This window comes from Aythya marila (genome assembly GCF_965140915.1).
Source record: "Aythya marila genome assembly, chromosome: 7".
NCBI classification, from domain to species: domain Eukaryota; kingdom Metazoa; phylum Chordata; class Aves; order Anseriformes; family Anatidae; genus Aythya; species Aythya marila.
In genome coordinates, this window is record NC_139048.1 from 28071041 (window position 1) to 28091804 (window position 20764).

Sequence of the window (20764 nt, forward strand, 5' to 3'; positions counted from 1 at the left end):
TCTTGTACACAGAAAAAATAGCTGAAAACATGACATTTTGTCTTTTCCTGCTCCTAAAAAACTTTTCAGGATGAGAAAATACAGGACTGGCAGGAGGAAGAGAAATGGGATACTGCCCATCCTCCTCCCCTTCATTTTAGATTTCAACAAAGTCAGGTTATATACAGTAGCATGATAGAACACAGTGCAATTTCTTGTAGTATTCTCTACACCGCTCACTTCAATCTCCTGCTGTAATCCCGTCAGTTCCCCTCTCACAGACACATTTGCTCTTATTTTATCTACTGCTAGTCACACCTCTTTCCTATTTCACTAATCAAAAAAATCACGTTATCAAATGCAAAATACCACGGGAAAAAATAACCTTAGGCCAACAAATGATTAAATAAAAAGGATCACAAAGATAAGCCTTCTTATACAAGAACACACAAAAGCATGCATTGACAAACGCTGAGGAACGCACACTTTTAAACCTCAGGAGAAAGAGGACATCAGCATTCCTTCTTTTCTCCAGTTTGGTTACAACATTCTTGCATTTAGGCAAGTAAAACTGCCTTTCTACCTTCTGTGACCAAAAGCAGAGCATTACTTCAGACACAACACAAGAGGGAAGATTGCCTGTTGTATTATCCCTTTTAAATAATATTACAGGAATTTACTAAGAGTAATAGCACTACGAAGCCAAGTAAGAAAGAGCAAAGGACTGACCAGAATAAGGCAAAAATCCTGAACAGTTAGAGCTTTTTACTGGCTATTCTTTAAATCTATGGCACTAATTTATTTACCTAATAGTTTTCCAAGGCTTTTTTTGTATTAAAAGTAGTTCAAAACGTTATGTCCAGAGTTAACCACTACACTAATACTGTGACTTTATGTACCTGTGCAATGTTCTGTGTGAATTTATTTTAATGACTTTGCAGCATTTTATTCTACAGTTGATAATTTAACTGCTTGGTTTAGACTATCTTTAAGGTACAATAAAAACCTGATACAAGTACTTTAAAAAACAAACAAACAAACAAAAACAAACAGTCAAACAGGCCCCTGTCCAGAACCTTGCTGTCCTCTCCCACTACTCTGAACATAAGCTGCTTTAACGAATGGATGGTTACTTCTCACTTATTTGTACTTAGGAGCTGATGGTGCAAAATACGCTGAGCCCCTAGGGGGCACAAATGACCACTCACACTTCTCTACCCCACTGCACTGCTGGATTAAACACCAAGTCAGGAAACATTTACCAAGTACACCTTTCTGGTCTCTCTTCTGAAATACTCAGTGTAGAGAAACTTAAGCTAACTCTTAGCACCAAAACCAGTGTACCAGCACATTTGACATGATTTATTTCAGGAAGTTAGAGCCTAGTGTAGCTCTTACGACACAAATGTTCAAGTGCTGGATCACAGGTAACACTGCATCTTTGTATCTCGTCTCAATGTTCAGAGCATATATGCTACGTGTTAACTGTGGGGGAATGAGGAAAACCTCCAGATGATGATCTGTCCAAGACCAATAAACCTAAGGTTAATCCACATGGAATTGTACGGAAATGACCAGAGAAAAGAAACTATCTATCTAGGAGTCTGTGCGAACTACACTATCCTGCAGCAGAAAATGATCTCATCCCTTCCCCCATTTATAACTGAAATAAGGACATTTATGCAATAAAAGATACAAAGAAAATATTTCAATTAAATCTATATGCATGCTAGTATTGAGGAAAAAAAAAAAAAAAAAAAAAGAATAAGGGCTTGTTTAGAAATCAAAGTATTTTCAGTTAAATTAATGTTGTGGTCTTAGAAGCTTCCTAGACTAATTTGCAGGACAGATTTATTTTAACATGAAGCTCTACAACTGCCTTAAAATGATAGGCAGATGTATGGTTACTGAAGAATCAAGTCCTAGTCCCAACTCAACATGCCGATCACTACTGCTAACACAAAGGAGACAACAGGAACATGTCTGCGGAAGCCCTGACCTTTAAATTAAATACATACAAAATATCTGAAGCAAAACCAAACTAGGCCATTCATAGACAAATGGATATACAGAAGCAGGGAACTGCATCAGTTTATTTGTGCCAGTGTGAGTGTGCCTTGTGCACATGCGCACAAGGAAACAAAAAAGAAAATATTAAACAATCTTCCTGCATGCAAGTTTTTTGTTGCCCCCCCCCCCCATTTTTATTTTTTTTTTTAAGTAGTTGCATAGCTTTCTTGTCCCTTAGAGGTAAGAAGAAAATAAGAAGAACACAAACTACTGAAACAAGTGAGCACAGTCTTCTAAAAACATGGAAGAGGAAAGAGGTTTCTACCTGTAAATGACAAGTACAGTATTTTTACTGAAGGGTTAACAGTTCCATTTACTACAGAGTGCCATACCTGTTGAAGTTAATGTCTGGATAACTAGAATACTCGGACTTCATCTTCGCATTGCGACGTGGAAAAGTACAGAAGAAAGCATTGGCCAGAAAGCTAGCAATCTGTTCTTGTGACATTGTGATGGAGTGATTCATCTTTTGTTTCAGTAGAGGTACTGGCTACCAAGTGGGAACAAAAGAAGTGAGGGGGAGGGAGAGCCAGGAGAGAAGGGAGGGAAGGAGAGAGAAAAATAATTAGCTTACCCATTTTAAAAGAAAAAACAGCAGTGCAAAATTACATTTGTTAAATTAGAGCAAGAGTAATTTAGGCCATTGGCGAACCCTTTAATCAGCAGCACCATTAAAGTCAAGAACAGTTTATTCAAGACAATTGGGAAAAAGCTTGCTTGACAAACTGCAGATTTCTAATCAATAATAATAATAAAAAAAAAAGAGACCAAGAACACACAACTTATCAAACAAAACCAGGGGAAAGAGAGGACAAAAAATAGACAGGGCTTGCAATTCCTGGGCAATCTTAAAAACCGAATTAAAAAAAAAAAAAAGCAATTTTGACAGTTGTACAGTTAAAAACCCCTAATGAATGTTTTCAGTTACAATAATCTAGCATTGTACTTTACAACGAAAGGTGGAGGTCACTCCACAGATCATCCTATGACTTCATTTTTTTTCCATCCTCCCTGAACTAGAAAACGGACTGATAATCTTTGCAGGAAGTATAGGATCATTGATTCTTTTATAATCTGAATGAATAAAAAAAAGCACAGCTTCATTTTGGTTTTCATTTTGGGGTTTGACTCTAGTTGTTGTTGTTGTTTTCCAGTTTAAATAGAAACAAAATTGGAGGGGAACAAACCTGAAGTGTTACACATCTTCCATTTTATCAGGGTTTAGTCTATTGATATGGAATATTCCCTCACCACATTCAAGGTAGTTTATTTAAAAACAAAACAAAAACAAAAAAGCAATAAAAAATGCACCTCTATTTACCAAGGAGTCAGTAACAATTATGATAAATCCCCTTGGCAGAAGGGAGAGAACAGAGTTTTCACTTCTTCCAACACTCAGCCTTCGCCATTAGCCTAGCCCCAGCAGAGCTGAGCAGCTACCTTTTAATCCTTGCAGTTATGAATACAGAAGTTGCTGCTAATTTAGACTGTTGAATACACAGCCCTGTTTACTCCACAACACAAGTTTTCCTTCATTCTTGTAATTACTACATTCACTGCATCTCATTCTGTTTTCTGCCTATTTAAGTAACAAGCTACATTATGATGTCTGAAATCACACAGGTAGAGGGGGGGAAAAGAAGTCTGAGAAGCTCTCAGTCCTATAAGCCTACAAAACTAGGTTATGCTGAACAGTATATTTTACTGGAACAAGTTTAGCTTCATATAACCCAAAAATGAAGTCTGACGAAGTCCTTAACCATTTATTAATGGTTAAGAACTGGCTGTACTGGCTAACAGTACATCTTTATAATAGGCATTACTACATGAACTTCTGAATCCTGTGTGTTACTTTGTGTTCAGAAACTTCTTGGCAGTCTCAAAAAATTGTCCTACCAGTGAAAGCAAAAGCTTCAATATTCATATTGCTTGAAATTATCTACCTGTCATAGAACATCTTCTGCACGAAGTAAGAAAAAATTTGTTGAACTTGCACCAGTTCAACAAAAATCAGTGTAGAAAATTGTGACAAAGGAGCTTAGAAGTTAGTCCTAATCCTGCCAGTGTGTTATCATGCAACCTCACTTGTTTGACTAGTCCTATTCACTTCAACGAAATTATTCACAGTAAGGCTTTTATTAGCTTTACAACCCACAGAACTGATTCCTGTAACAATAACAAAGAATTAGTTGAAGTTTTTATGTGCACAAGTATTGCAATGCTCTAAGTAGGATAAAGTATGCTCTCACAGAATGCTTTATGAAAACATTACTTCTACGCTCTAAGAAGTGAAAATCAGGTGTTTCAAGCTTATTGAAGTATTTCAGTTGATAAGTGTGATTCTATTATATTGTTATAGATGTGTATTGTCCATTCTGTTCCCTCAGCTTCAGCTACATTCAATACGAAAGCTATATCTTTATTAAGAATATAATGTAAGCTTGATCTTTTGACCCTAGCCATTAGTTTCAGTTTGCAGAAAACCGGTCTGCCAGAGAACATTTTACTAGCTATGTTTACTTACCTGTGTGCAGATACTAGGGAGACAAAGCGCAAGCTTGACCATATCAGGAAGAATGGACTGAAACAAATGCTGGGCCTCTGCATCTTCAAGAACCTATTCAAGAGGGAAAAAATAGACCTTTTTATAAAGAATAATTTAAAAAAATAATCTCAGAAATAACTGTACAAAACAAGTTTGTGAAGGCAGGATGCATTCAAAAGAAATGGAAGGAAAAAAACAGGTTCTATTAGCTTAATTCAAATCCATAGCATTTATTATCATAGTACCTCACTGCATTTTACTATGCAATAATCCACTAAACTGAAATATACAAACTATTCTCTCTCTCTAAAAAGTTGCGTGTCATCAAATGCACTACAAAAGAATCTTGAATAAGTTAGTTTAACTCTTTTCAAAGCAATGAACCAAATTCTCCACTAGTACAAATCACTACATAACCACTGAAGTACTGGCGTGGTTTGATTTACTTTCATATTCAGGCCATACACCAAGGCAAGCACCTGTAACGTTCTCCTGTTAAGGACACCGGAACACACTGTGGGGCAGACCGATGGTCCTCAGCAGCAGCAACAGGAAATGCTCTAAGAGCACGCCAGCCTGGCCACTCTGCTCCTCACCCCCATCTCATCACGTTCCCCCAGTACCCACAGCCACCGGATTACTTTTGTTAAAGGATGCAACCTGCCGGGTCCCTCAAGTTCTCCCATGCTGAAGCTGCCACCTCACCGGCCTCTTCCTGTAACTGGCTTCCCCAGATGGAGAGACCGCAACTACACGAGGTTTTTCAAAGCTTTTACACTCAAGACCTGGTCACACCCAGCCCCTCTGCCCCATTCTCAACTCCTTTCCTGACACTGCCTGGCCCGCAGCCTGTGTGTTTGGCAGCTTTGGCAAGTCCAATCTGGTTATCAAGCCAATGCAGCCAGAGCTGCCAGCAAGGAGCCCAGCTCTCTCTTCTAAGTTGCAAATGCCAGTTCCAAGCTCAACCAACGGAAATGAAGATGCCTACTTTCCAACACGTACTGTTCCCCATAAAACACAAGCTGAAAATATTGTTTGGAGGCTAGCAGTTTCGGATCTTCTGAGATCATTAAAATAACAGAAGTATCTCTGCTCTAGTCCATCCTCTTTCAAGTGATATGAAATGCCGAGTGCTCAGGAAGTTAAAAAAAAACAACAAACAAACAACAAAACAAATAGAGAACAAACAGCACACTGTGGGTATGTGTCTGTATGAAAGAATAAAATAATAATCCCAATGCCTACATAGTTACTTCCCATACATTACGTATGCTGCTCAGGGATACATACAAACAAGGTGAATTAATTGTGAATTGAAACAAGAACTTACAAAGAACAGCAAACCTAGGAGATCTGAAAATCATTCAATGGAGGAGGAATGCAACTAACTTTTTTTTCTTTAAGACTAATAAATGTTCATCTCACTTCTACTGCTGTTGGCTACATATATACTTAGTTTTACACAGAATAGGTCAGATACTGAAAATTATCACCCAAACTTTATCATCATCTGCTCTAGCAGGAAACTTTTCCCTGTTCTTATGTGTGATGCTTTTACTTACCAGAAACAAACCAAATATGCATTTAAGGACTGAATTTCAGATCTCAATAAATAAAATGAATATGTAAGTTAAATCTATTCAAGAGATGACACTTAACCTCAGATGTCTACCAGGCTGTCAAATTCTGATACTCTCTCCCCTTCGGGTAACACTTCCTCTCTTCTAGAATTGACACATAAAGAGTGGCTGCTGTGCTTTGCTGACTGCCACAGACTGTACAGTATCACTTATCTGGTGACACATTACGGCACCGGACTTTGTCATAGCTGTCAAGGCTTCAACCTTCTCTTTATGCTTCTTTTAAAACAATATAACAATGGTATGAGACGATTTCTTCCCAAAGCAGAAGCAGGGCCAGCAACTGTTCAGCTCAGCTCTGATACAGAAAGAATACATAACCAGAAAGTTTACTTTTCAACTCTGAAATGCTACTTTTCATTCTCCTTATCTTCCTAATGTTGTACCAGAACAGCCTCCTTTCTAAATTATTCCCATACACAATTTTTACTAGACCTTCGCTAACAAAACCATCAAAATCGCAAGCTGTTAATGCTCAGAAGCATTTTCATTGGACTTCAGACAGATTATGCCTACATCAAAATGACAAATGGCTTTTTGTTGCTATTCCTACATCTAAATGACAAACGACTTTTTATTGCTGCCGTTGTATTTTTTGAAAGGATTGTCACAGGGTAAGTCACTTGAAGGACCCCACAACTTCAATACGACCACTACAAGAGCTAAGCTCACAAACCTTGCCAAGGAACTGCCAGCTCTACCCTTCTCTAATTGAACCAAGCAGCCTAAATGTCCCTGTTTTAAATGCTCCCCTATTTGGGCACAGCTCTTCTGACTTCTCCCAAAAACTTTCTCCCTAAAAACAACTCTTTGGGTGCAATATTCAGTCCTGTGCTTCTCTTGAGGCTATAAGCCATTACTGAACAGCAGCAATAAGTCAGAAGCACACAGCCTTCCTCACCTTTAAGTTCCTAGAGAACCAAGTAACTTGAGTCACAGCCACATCAGTGTAATCCTACCCTTACCTTTTCTGCCCAGGTTCTTCCTATGAGGTTTCATAGGCAGAGAACACCTGCAAAACCCTGTCTGCTTCACCCTCATCCTCTTGACCACCAAAGCAGCATACCAGCAGCTTTTTAGGCCACCCACTATCAGTACATGTTCTCAGCTATGCTCAGTGCTGTGTGGAGCCTGGTTTTCATCTGTAACACACTTCTCAGACGTAGAAAACAATAAAAAAAAAAAAAAGGAAAAAAAATGACAGCCATGGAAGGTAAACAGACTCCAGGATATGGAGTGCTGACACCTGACAGACATCCCACGATACAAACACCAGCATGGGAGAACCCTGCAGCAGCACAGAGAACACCTGGTCACAGAACTGAATACAGATTTATTTAGAAGGAAACCCTCTTTTCAGAAAGCAATGACTTGTACTGATATAAGAAGCAACCTATTTAGAGTCGTACTGCATATTCTACTTACTTATTGTCACTGAAAGAGGGATGTATAATTCTTCATCCTCAAATACACCCACCCACCCCATGTTCTTGAGATCCTTCAGCTTACTGACCCAACAGGAAAATAACCCGGGGGACTAGTGCAGTGGAGGACAGGTAAGTCAGAGCAGCCTACCAAAGGGTCATGCATTACCAACCCGGTGCAGGGTAGGTAAAACAGAACCAGACAGTCCCCTTGCCAATGGGCTACAAAGCAACTCTTTGCTGAAGAAGCAGCGTTGCAGTTAGTGCAAAGCTGTTGCAAGAAGAATCTCACTGAAGAATGTCTAGTACAGGGACACCTGTATTTTATTGTATGTATTTTAAAATTCAGTAACTTTATTCAGTAATGTGCTTTTAACTATATACAGTCTTTTTCAAGGCTGCAACTATGCAAACATTAAGAAAAAGGAGTGAATTTCATTTTTGAATGTTCAGTATTTGTTTTATAACTTAAAGAGTTCTAAAATACAAAATGGTTTTCAAGAGTTTTTGATAAAAAATACATTAGCTACCATAGCAATTTTGTTTTTTTTAAAAGAATTGATCTTTTTCTCCTTTCCTTATTATACATACATACCCTCTGCAGCTTCTTTCAGGGTTCGAAGCAAAACAAAAATATATTGTTGACTTTATTCATAGTCCTCCAATCATGTAAAAATTATTTAGGAATGGAATAAGAGCAGGGGTTATCTCCAACGGGAAAGTACATGTAATCAGAGTTACAAAACATGAATTGCCTTTTTCCAAAGAAATCCCTCAGCGATTTCATCAGTATTTGCAGTGGAGTGATTGACTAAACAAAAATGACTTAGGGCTCCAATTCATAAGATGCAAATGGTTCAGCGAGCTGTAGCAGAGGTAAGAGCTCTTAGCCAAACTTGCATTGCAATTTTACAAAATGAACATTTACAGAGCAGCAAAGAGGTCTAACTACTGCTGTAAGTAATAGCCTCTTGTCACTATAAACTAGTCCTCCAAAATGTAACGAATGAGCATGCCTGACAGTCCCAGCAAGAAGGATCTGAGGTAGCATGGGTTGATAGTGATGGTAGAGTTTAAATCTAAATCTGACAGCTCATCAAACCAAACCAGCTACACATACAGAACACAAACTTGGACACCTCCATCTATCACATGGGAAGACAGATAGAATAATCAAGTCAGCAGGCAAAACAAGATGCTAAGACAGCAATAGCTTAATGTTTTCAATTTGTTTTTACTTCCCCATATTAACTTCAGCAGCAGGACAATGACCACCTGAACCACGCACGTTCTTAAGGACGAAGAGGAAAAACAGAGGTCAGACTTCAGACTTGATGTCTCGTTCCCTAATTCTAATGGGTTTCAGCCTCCTTTTTCCTTCCCATCTGTCACAGTGCTGCCTGTACTTTCTTAGAACTGCTTTATTTCAGTTCCTGCTTGTAAATGCACTGTATAATCAGCTACTGCACTGAACTGCCTTTCCAGTGAGTTTTCCTAATTGCTCTAATGTAAGATCTCATAGGGTTACAGGTGGTAATGGCCTCCTAACTAATACATTAGACCAACTGGGTAACTTCTATCTACTGTATTCACAGTAATCTTATTCTACTAGTCTCAGGATTCTTTCCTCACTACCTTCAATTTGTCTCAAATAAAACAAACTCTGTATTTATTTACAAGGCATTAAGATCTACATATCAAACACTTCCGAACTGAGAAACCTGACAGCAAATAGAAGCGTAGCATATAACGTATCTAGTTTACCTATACATACCATTAATATATCTCCTTGTCTTTGAATCGCAGACCTGAAGGAGGAAAGTGAACAAAGGAGTACTAGTCACGTTTTTCCAAAGAGGAAGACTAGCTCAGTGCCACATGCAAGAAATCTGGTATCAGTCTGAACCATGAAGCCTAATGCAACTCAGAATGGTTTTCTGAATAGAAGTCTGATCAACTTTTGTGATTTTTCAATTTTGGTGAGGATTACAGGGAAAACAGAAAACTGAAAAAAGTGAGAACTAATTTGGGAGAAAAAGGAGAATACGAACTTGTGTTTGAAGGCTTAATTTCTTAAGAAATTAAAAAGAGCATTAAAACCTTTTTTCTATTTGTAAGCATTTAAAATGATATTTTTCCCCCATTCAGTGCACAGACTGTACCTCCCTTCCAAGAGGTCCTCTATTGCTGACTTGAGAGAAAAGCTCTGTTGTGCTCTCACTTTTCTACATAATATTAGCTCCTGTCCACATTTTGATAATGTTCATAATTTCCATTTCCCACTTTTTTTCCCAAAAGTGTGTTCCACAAAAGACCCTCCGAGACATCCTGAAGTGTCTCCCCTTAAGCTAAGGCTTTCCTTTGAGATGATGGTTATACAAAAACTTGTGTATTTAAGCAATCATGTAACAGATTGTTAGTGTACAGTATAATGTCTTCCTTTTCTCTTAATTCCTGAGCACGCTACACTTACATACTTGTTCTCCTCTGTCCCAAATAGAAGTCAAATGCTTTTTGTTCACTGTTTGTGCAACACTTAAACCTGGTTGAGTCTCCATCCACAACTAAAGCACTTCAGTGCCAATAAAATAACCAAGCCATTGTCCATTATATTCAAGTCTATTAGCAGAATTATAATACCAGAACTACACTATTCAAGTCTTTTACCAGAACGTAGAACAGCCTCAGATTGCCAATCTGCACTGCCTTCCTTACTTTCATTCTTTTCATAAGTACTTTTAAGAGTCAGAGAATCCTGAAAGCAGACTTTCTCAATGGGTTATTCGGAACAGCTGGGAAACAAAACAAAAAAGCCCAAACAAGTTCTTGTTAAGTGACTTTGAAAACTAGTATATTAATTTAATATGCATGAAATAAAAAGCTTCACTAAATCATACTCTCTGGAAAGTCTTTTCTTCTGGCCAGAGAGCAGATGAACTCTATTTAAACTTCTTGTGCCTCCACTACTGGCATACCCAGTACCTAGACAGAGACTTCAGGCTGCAGCACACTGACTTGTATGCATATGTACAACAGGCTGTTGGCCATAATGCAAAATATTATACGTATAAACAAGGTTGAAACCTTGAAGCAAAGCACGGGGGAGGAATAGATGAGAGAGGGGGCAGGGAAAACCCAATGTTTTACTTTAGTTCCTATTTAAGTTAATGAACTTCTACAAGTCCAGGAAATAATAAACTCTCACCTGCCTCCTTTAGCTCCCTTACAAAACTAATTCAGTAGGAAACACACTTAGCTGTCAAATCCATCTCATTTCTTGAGCCCTTGTCTGATTAGAAACCAGAGCAAGGACAAAGTAATCTATGGAGGGAGGAAGAAAAAAAAAAAAAAAAAAAAAAAAAGACATAACACAGGATTATGCAGAAAAGACTCTTATTTGAGAAGAAGAATGCTTCTGACATTTATCAAAACCACAAACTGACACTTCAAAAGGAAAAAGGAAGACAGCTTACAAGGCAGAGGTTAATTCACTTTTGTTTATTTTTTCCCCCCTGAAGGCTCATTCACGTCTTCTGCCAATCCAGCCCTGAAATGCTCTCTCAGGTGTATCATCCCTAACAACTGCAGCTTTGCTCTTAAAGCTTTTCAACATTCTAGATAAAGTCCAGTCATTTATGAGAGGAAAAAAAAATAAATATATTTAATTTTGCATCTCCTTTTAATGGTTTTAAAAACCCCTTTTATACTTCCTCTGTACCAGAAATCTAACCTCAACCACGCTCATTGGCAAGGAGTGAAACCTGCGTCCCAGCTCTCCCCAGGCCACAAGCAGGCTCCACCTGCACATGCTTGAAAAGCAATTCTATCCTGAGCGGAAGTGCCACAACCATATCCAAAGCAATGGCAGACTCCTGGAAGGAAGAGTCAAATACCACTTTCCAAATGCTCCTGAGTTGGGAAGTACAAAGCACTGAAAAAGGCTATGGCCTTGTTTTTATAGCAGGGCCATAACACGAGGGAAAAACCTCCATCTTTCACCTGACTGAAAAGATGAGGATAAAATAGATCAGTTTCCACATTCATTCAAAACTTTTACCTCCCTAAAAAAAAAATACTTGGGCAGCGGGGAAAGTTCATTACTGCTATGATTTTGAAAACATCTGCTAAGACCTATACTAGGGGAACATCTAAAAGTTATCAGATACTTAACTATTATTTCAGAGAGTATCTCATGAGGTTTTGTTGTTTTTTTATTACCACCACCACTTTTTTTGTTTTAACTGCTCCAGACATTAAAAACTTAAAGGCATAAAGCAGCTAAGGAAAACCATAGCAAACAAAAGAAGTTTCTTTCATTCATTTGCGATAGCAGGGTAAAGTATGGATAAATAAAAAATGTAATCTAATGGAAGCAAAGAAAATTTTCCATCAGCATTCTGCCCTCAAACAAACAAAACAACTAACAGAAGGTAGACTTTAAACCACAGATCTTCGTATTCATTATTATTATTATTTTAAACAGGAATGTTCCCAATACAGGGTAAAACTATTGAAGAGATCTTACGGGTTATCTTTCCATTGTCTCAAAGCATTACATATCCACAAACACTTTTGACTTTATAATTAGAACTACAACTGGTATATGTAGAAATCCCTTCCCTGGTAATCCTGAGTCTATGCAACAGTCACTGTGATGGTGCTTATAAAGCACCACTTCAAAAATACTCAGCTGTTTTATTGGGAAGTACAGAAAACGAACAATAAGCAATTCAGTACACATTGCCATTTCACCTCTACAATGCTTAGCTACTAGCATTTTGAATGGGTACAAAATGCATGTTTCCCTCTCTCCCCAGAGAAGCTTACTTTTTTTTTTTTTTTTTTACAATATGGGGACAAATTCCTTTCTGATGCTGTGAAAAGGAAACCCTTCTCAGCACATTCAAAAAGACATTTTCAGTTTAGATTTGAAAAAGGTAGGCTGATGCAATGAAAATTGTTTGAAAACATCTGGACTAAAATGAAATCCAGTGAAGAGCAATGGATAGGCTCTTTTCAGCCTTGGGACATTTTGTTTCTTGCTTAAAAGCCTACCTTTGTAATGCTGACATCTCTGTACAATGCTCACTTCTGTTAGTACTGTCCAAACAATTATAAAAATGATTTATCAAAAAAACAGTCACCAGAACAATTTGGTCCTTTAAAATTCTTTCTGTTCCAATACCTCTGATTACAGCAATCATTTTCTTCCAGCAGGTCATTCAAACAACAAAGCATACAGGAAAGACTGACATAGTTCCTAAGACCTGCTAGGAGTCAAGAATAGCGTAAAGCCTTATTAGAACCAAAAATCTCTCAGGATACACATATACTAAACAGCAATAGTTTTCTTAACAGTGTAGTCCTTTTCAAAAAATGAAGGAAAATCCAGAGCTCAGTCATAATCCAACTACAGTCAAATCATCTTCAGATATGTTGAGTTTACATTCTCTTTCTTAGAAGAAAAGATGGAAATAATGTTTTAAAACAAAGGAAGTATCCTTTCCAAAATTGTCCAGGTATTTTCTAAGTTTTCTTAATCTTAAATTTAAAGGTATTTAATAAAGCTTAAGACCACAGGCTGAGGTTCTGTGGTTGTGAAATTTTGCAATTTCAATTTTTCAATGGAAATATTTACTTAAGAGCATGTTTTTTAATTTCATTCTTATCAGCTTGGTGATCTCAAAACACAAGGAAGTCTTAGAGAAGCAGTAGACAAACTGTCAGTAGAAAAATCAGAGGTGCAAATACTAAGTTATCAAGCTTTAAATGTGGTCCCTCTTACATCAATTACTTGTATCTGACATCTTCTAAAAGTAACAAGCTCATGCCAGATGCACCAGTATACTATGTGGCAACACGTTCAAATGGGAAACTATACTTCCACCAAAAGATACAGTAAAGGCATCTTGTAGATTTTATCCCAGGTTTTACTAGTTTTATGCCACAATTCAACATAACACACTTGCTACATTGTTCAGTGTAACATACCACATCTCTTTTCCATTTCTTTGTATTATTCCTAAATACAAAGCACCAACTAATAGGAATAAGACTCCTTGTAGAGGAGACTCCTGCACCACTCATTAAGAACATCCTCCTATATTCTAGAAACTGCACAGAACATCTACAGTAGAAAAAAGTGCTAACTTATAAAGTATGGGCACATTTCCATATGAATGTTGCTAAGCCAAATTTTAGACAATAAATATTTGTGTAAATGTAAAATTTGTAGCACAATGAAGAACTTAATTTTTTTCAAGAACAAGGAGATGAGCCTTTTGAAAGAACAAAACATCTGTAATATGGATGCATGATATTTACAGAAAATAGAAAAGACTATACATTTGTATTTATAAATTTATTTGCCTATTTGCTACACGTTTATCTTTAATGAATATATAAACTTGATAAATTTTAATAAATATTTATAGGAAATCTGAAAGAGTTACTGTTCTTCTAGAAATTTACAGACTCCTGTGCATAAAAATAGATGACAATGAAGCCTTATGCCCTGACTGTTCCAGACTTCCAAAAGGATCTAACATCCAGAAGAATGATCATCATGTGAGTTTTAATGGAAAGAAGCAGGGAGAAGTAGGACTCCTTTTCTAATCCTGGTTCAAAATTAATTAGTTGCAGTTTTAAGACAATGTTTTTTAATAGCCTATATCCTATAATCACATAAAAGCACAAAGAGTGAAGAAAAATTACAATGCATTGCTTCAATGTGACAACTGACCTTGTTTTCCTGCTACATAACTTTGTACCAGATTTTAGAATCAGCCATAAGGGAAACTGCCATAAGGAGACTGCCATAAGGGAAAAACAAAACAAAACCAAACCCACATACCCACAACTTCTAATAGCCAGCTTTAAGGTTTAAATCAGTGAGTCTTGCTTACACTGTAATCAATTGTGTATATCCTTGTCATTACACAGTTTGATTGGCTTCAAACAGCTTTCCCAGAAGACAAAAAGACCACAGAATGTCCATAAATTGTCACTGCAACCACACGCGTGCTTTTTTGAACATCAAAAGCCAAACCCAGTCAGTGAAAACCAAGCATTATGTAGTGGAGAAAGAGAGCTTCTTTGTAGAGATAATGATAGTGTATTCCATTCAAGCCTTCCTACTTGCATCAAGTAGGAACAAGGGGTTTAAAGTTCTGCAGCACACCTGAAAAAAAATAATTTTAAAAGGCATAAGCACCTTCAAGTGATGCTCACTTAAAGTGTCAACTAACATAACTATTTTGTCCTTCTAAAAGCAAGTAGCATATAGATTCCCATGTCTTTCTGTCAGCAACATCTCATATTGGTGTTACAACACAGTGCAGGCTGAATGCGAAGGCTACTTCTGCCTCTCATCCTCAATCCAAAGTCAGAAGAATGTAAAAATGGACAAATGTCCACAATATCCTCAAACCTGTCTGACAGAGATGAATAAAAGATGGCTAGCAAAGTCTAACAGCAAGCAGTCAGCAACACTCCCTCAGCACACCACCATTACTTGTAGTAATCAGTGTTTAAAAAATGCCCAGAGACCACCACAGTATCTGTGTATACGTTAACAGGATCTCTGTACCAGGGATCTGTGCAAGTCCTTTCAAAACCTGATGTAAACCCTTAGCATCTTCAACTCCCCCTGAGAAAAGGAGTTCCACAGCTTTTTATGCATTATTTAATTAGGTAATTCCTTTTGTTCATTTTTGAAATCCACACCTAATAGGAATATTTGTGCAGTGTCCCTTAACTGTTGTACTAGAGGAATAAATGGTCATTTCTTCTTGACTGTTATATTCCTTTAGGACACCACTGTCATATCTATTCCTCACCTCTCTCTCAACTAAGACGAAAAATAAGATTCCTAGACTATTTCAATGTTCCTCATATGGAAGCTATTACATATCCTTAATCCATTCCTGACTCCTCTCATTTTATCTTCTCCATTTCCCAGGTACAAGCTTTTCACTAATAGGATCAAGCTCAAGGAGTCCAGACAAACAAAAATAGTTACAGATTCAAGGTGAACATCTGTAAGAGATAGTATGACATTTTTTCAGTAACTCACAGAACTCATATGAGAAGAACCTATAACTTAGATAGCTTGCAAGGTAAAATTATAAAGAATACTCCTTTGTTTTCTGACACTAAAACTAAGATGCAAGTGCCATAGTTATCCTCCAGGTTTCAAAGGACTTTAGAAGTCTGAAATTAAACAATGTAGGCAATAAAAGCTCCCATTGTTGCTTCATTGCATAAAGAGTTCCTTTTCGAAACTTTAAGTGCCTTTCCTGCATATTTTCCAGTAGATTTGTTATTAAGTATTGCTGCTAAATCTCCCAAGTTTCAGGTATGACCCAATAATTCAATTTCATGCAGTTCTAGTGCAAAGGACAAAAACAAAACATGAGGCTGTTCACAGACAGGTTCATCTAAGAACAGCTCAGATTTTAATGATGACAGTGGTTCCATATCATTAAGTTCCTGAAGCTTCACAATGTTAAGTGCTACAGACTTAAGTTCTCGTACACTACACAACTAAAACGGATTTATTTATTTATTAAAAGATCACCTATTCAGGAATTTAGGTACCATGTATACAAGGTCCTGTAACTTTCAGGTTTAAAAACACTTTCCTGTTCCTGAAAGAACAGAACAAATGTAAGCCTTAAGAGGAAGAACTCATAAAACAGCCTTAATAAGAATTATGCCTATGCACTAAGATACTTTAGAACAATGCAATAATAAAGAATGTCCAGTACAACAAGCCCAAACTAAAGCAGCAGGCCACGTGATCATCTTAAATGATAAACAGTCTTTTTCCCTTTAAATAAAGGCGCTACTGCTAGAGGTAAGTATAAAGCTTCAGTCCTGAACGATGACTTATTTCCTGCACTCTGGAAAGAACAGAGGTGTTTGGACTTGCCTGGAAGCGGAAGGGCCAATCTACAAGGGAAAACAAAAACAAACAAACACAAAATAACCTACTATAGTACATAGCAGTGTAGATTGCAAGACTGTCCATGTATTACGTGCTATCATCATTCATGTAAACAAAGCTCATCCACATGCACACTGGTGTGGGTCTCAAGACAGCTGAATCCACAGTAGCTTCCTCATGTTCCCTTTTCTGATTGCCTTCTGTACTTTCTTCTCTGGTCTCTAGTTAACTTCTGGGAAAATAATGCAAGGATGACTTTCAAATGACAAGAATTTTGCAAGTAAGATGAAAAATGTTAGCACTAATAATTCTCACCCAGTAAGTAATAACTTGAATAAATCCTAAGCCTGTTTGCCAATATTAACAAACAGACGGAAGAACAAATCAATATGACTGTGCGGAAATTCCACAGAGGACAACAAACCTGTCAGATGTCTGAAGCAAATAAGCCACCAAGAGCTTTACGTACATTACTGATGGGTACCGTGAACTTTTTAAAAGAAACAACAACAGAAAAAACAGCACCAAGCCCCCAAATTTACTTCACTGTACAAATAGGAATTTTACTTTCAAACATTGACTGGCATTGAAGTTTTTTGAAAATAGTGTGAGGGCTCCCTCTTCTGACGAAGCTTTGTAGGACTGGTCCACCTCTATTTGTCACGGTATGTATGCATGTTTCATTTTTCTTAGTTTGTTTTTGTGTTGAGAAGAATACAGAAAGACTTCTATTATATTTTAAATCCAAGATTTGAAACACAAAGAAGCAAAATATGTCACAAAATCCAGTCTGGCTGTTGCTGATAAATTTATGCCTACAATGTCAAAATGCCTAGTTTTCCATTTATGCCTGAAGACTGTAAATAGACACAAACTTTTGGGATAAAGCTTGGTGAAAAAGGACAATGAACTTCATAAACATACCCAGCCAGAAACACATCAAAAGTAACCATTACTGTGCTGATACCTGACTTTATTTTTTTCTCCCAAATAACAGCTCTTTCTGTAAAACAGTACTATAAAATAAAACAAAGCTTTAGCCTGGTGCTGCTTGGGTATTCCAAAGCAATTAACTTGTTGGCTTTATGTGACGAAGTTGAATTGGCCTGTGAAACTTGTCTCCCCGAATGAGCTCGTTATATTACATTTTATTCTACAGACTTTTGTTCACAGCTACACAGAAGACCGAGTATGGTAGAGAATCTTAAGAGGAGGAAAATATCCTTAATGTTGCGTTTGAGTTACAGGTCTAAGAAATGAGCTACCTTTGGAAGACTGCCATTAGCATACTGTCCACAGCCGTAAGGGGCGTACCTTGCAAACTAAGTATTAGGAAAAGACAAAGATGCTCAGCTCTACACCACATGCTGGGGTTACCTCTGGATGCCAGGAACTGCACTGCAAGTATAAAGGATGGTGAGGGAGAGGGGCACTTATTTTATTGCATATACATTTCTTCATCTGCTTTAATGCACCACTGAACTCCTGTTGCCATCCAAGAACCATCAGTATTGCGGTCAGCCCTATAGAGCAAGCAATGGCACAGGGACCAAGTAAAGCCATACAGTCTGCATAAAACCACCAGGCTTTCCTGGAAGCCTCCACCAAGCCACCCAACAAGTCTGACCATTAAAAAAGAAAACTTCAGCAAGACAGAAAAGTCCACTTCAGGAGACAAAAATCACTCTTTTACTAATTCAATGTGACAGATTCAAAAGTAAGTGTCTCTATATAGCACAGGACGACAAAGATGTCTACTCATGTCAATTTGTTTTTTGGTAGTGAACATGCATCTTAGTACCAGACAGTGGAAAAAATATGACCCACACCTACACAGCAGAAAACATACACAGCATTGATTTCCTATTGCTTGAGAAAGTTGAAAGTGTTTCATCTTACAGAAAAACAAGTCCAAGAAATTGGTAATTACTATTAGATGAAAATTTATTTGAAACTCACAGGTAGGTTTTCAAAAGATCACCTATTTTGTCTGTGTAACTTGGAAGGAAGCTACTTAAAGTATGAAACACAAAGTAAGAGAAACCCATTGATACGAAAACTTTAACGGATTAATAGATGAGGTGAGCTGTGCCCAGAATTGGAATATACAGTATCAAATGAGGCTTTATAATTCCTCAAACACAGGCCTATTAAAGTACTATCTCAACACAATGGCCCAAATGAGGCACTGAAATACACACCATTAGATTTGTGGAACCAGTTCCCTTCTAAATCAGACCTCAGAATTCTTGGTTAAGAACGTATTAGGAGTTGACAGTGCCCAGGAGCACAGATGTCTGAGGCTCAAGGACTGTCTTATCTTTTTCTTTTAATACATATTTGTGACTATTTCCCACAGCTCTCTATTGGGCTGCTCCACCCTTTGCCTGATTACTTGAGCCAGCTTTCTTTTCAAGCAAACTATTCAACTTCTGGCAAGCAAATATCACCTGAAATGCTTTCCCTATTCCCTCAAAACCATGGGATAAACAAGAAAACACACAGCCAATGGTAAGCCCTTAATCATTAGCTCCCAAATACAAGAGCTCCAAAAGGTACACTCCACTACAGCTACTGTATTCAGGGCATTTCCAGAGAGGATCTCACCTTCTCACTGAGAAGCTGCTCAGATAAGCAGACTGTAAATGCTTTGAAAGCAGACGCCTCATTGATTTACAAAGCTTGAAGAGCTCCCACTTCTGTTGATAATAGCAATTTTAAGCATCTTTCTGCATGTTTCCCCTCCACACATTCCCTTCACTGAACTCAACATATTCCACAAACAAAGCCAGGCTAGGATTTTGCTCCTACGTACATACTTAAGGGGCCACTATTCTATAGTGCTTCACTGTTACTCGTTTAACGTAGTGCTGCATGTTCTTCAAGTTAGTCTAAAATACATGTTTTTAAACTGATTTTCTCCCTTCATCGGGGAGTCCCAGAAGTAAATCATCATTCCCAGGTGACAGAAATTGCCTTTTCACTCTTGGTGAAAGATTTGATGCCCAACAGATAGTGAGAGATACCACCAGCATTTCTGTAGCTACCTTCTCTCAGCAGTAACATTGCATTGCATGCAAAACAAAACTCCTGTAAAATAGCAGTCCCTAACAGCAACGGAAAGAGGCAACCAAAGAACAGTCCTCTGATCACATGAACAGAGCAGACATCTGTTTTAAACATATGTAACTAACAAATCCACTTCAAATCAAATTTAATTTCTACTGAACCTTAACTCAACTTAGCAACCCCTTACCCAAAAAACAAGCACAGGTACACACAACTTCTGAGTTGCAAAAAAATAATATGCTCTCTATTACATCTCATTTTCATCTCCCGTACTGTATTAACTAGCCTAGTTTCTTACCATCAGTCAGGATATATATTAAAAGTAGCCCAACCTGCATTTGTCACCTACTACTCATTTTTCTATTCCATTCTTTTCTGAGAAGCTAATACAAAATGATACAAACCACTGCAACCTTTCAAGAGTCTTCACAGTTTAAATTAATCATCCCAGCATACACTAGACCACCAAAGCACGGTCTATATAAACATCACTGTAATACAGCATTAAAGTTGTTTAAGGAAGTACAAAGCAACATTTTAAAAACAATAAACCATGACACTGGAAAAGTCAAAACAAACGATTAATAAGCACAGTTTCCATAAAAAAAACGCATTGCTCACCTTACCTTCAGTAACCTTAGTAGTTACAATGCACTCAAATCAGCTTCTTATGATTTAAAATGAATCTAGTTTATAAAGTCTAATTATAATTTTAACTGAGTTATCTGGCAAGTAACTATCCCCATAAATGACTGCAATACCTTTACTCTTGAAAAGGGAAAGGAAGCCAGAAGTACTATGACACAAAGACAAAAGTCATTTACATTTTGCCTTTCTTCCCATTTTCAAGCGACTTGGTTTACCTTGTCACAGAAGTCAGTAAGTGCTGTGAAGTCCCATTTCTTGGCATAAGCAACGTTGTATCTCAGTATGGCCTCCTGCGGAAAGAGCACAACAAAATAAAGCAGAGACATTCAGTTAACAAAAGAAAAATAATTTTATTAATTTCCTTTTTGAAGGAATAGTACCATCTAGTGGATACAACCTGTCACAGAGCCTACCTAAATCCATGCAACTGTATTAATATGGT

General features: G+C 37.5%; 1 protein-coding gene across 2 annotated transcripts in view; it reads right to left on the reverse strand.

Moving 5' to 3' along the window:
* The window catches only part of PARG (poly(ADP-ribose) glycohydrolase), a 66016-nt gene that overhangs the window by 30036 nt on the left and 15216 nt on the right, over positions 1-20764 (reverse strand). For both annotated transcript variants that reach the window (XM_082765109.1, XM_082765108.1), the window contains exons 7-9: positions 20538-20612; positions 4574-4666; positions 2382-2539 (exon numbers count right to left, since the gene is read on the reverse strand). In XM_082765109.1, coding sequence (XP_082621235.1) covers positions 2382-2539; positions 4574-4666; positions 20538-20612 — 326 coding nt within the window. The remainder of the gene's footprint in view (positions 1-2381; positions 2540-4573; positions 4667-20537; positions 20613-20764) is intronic.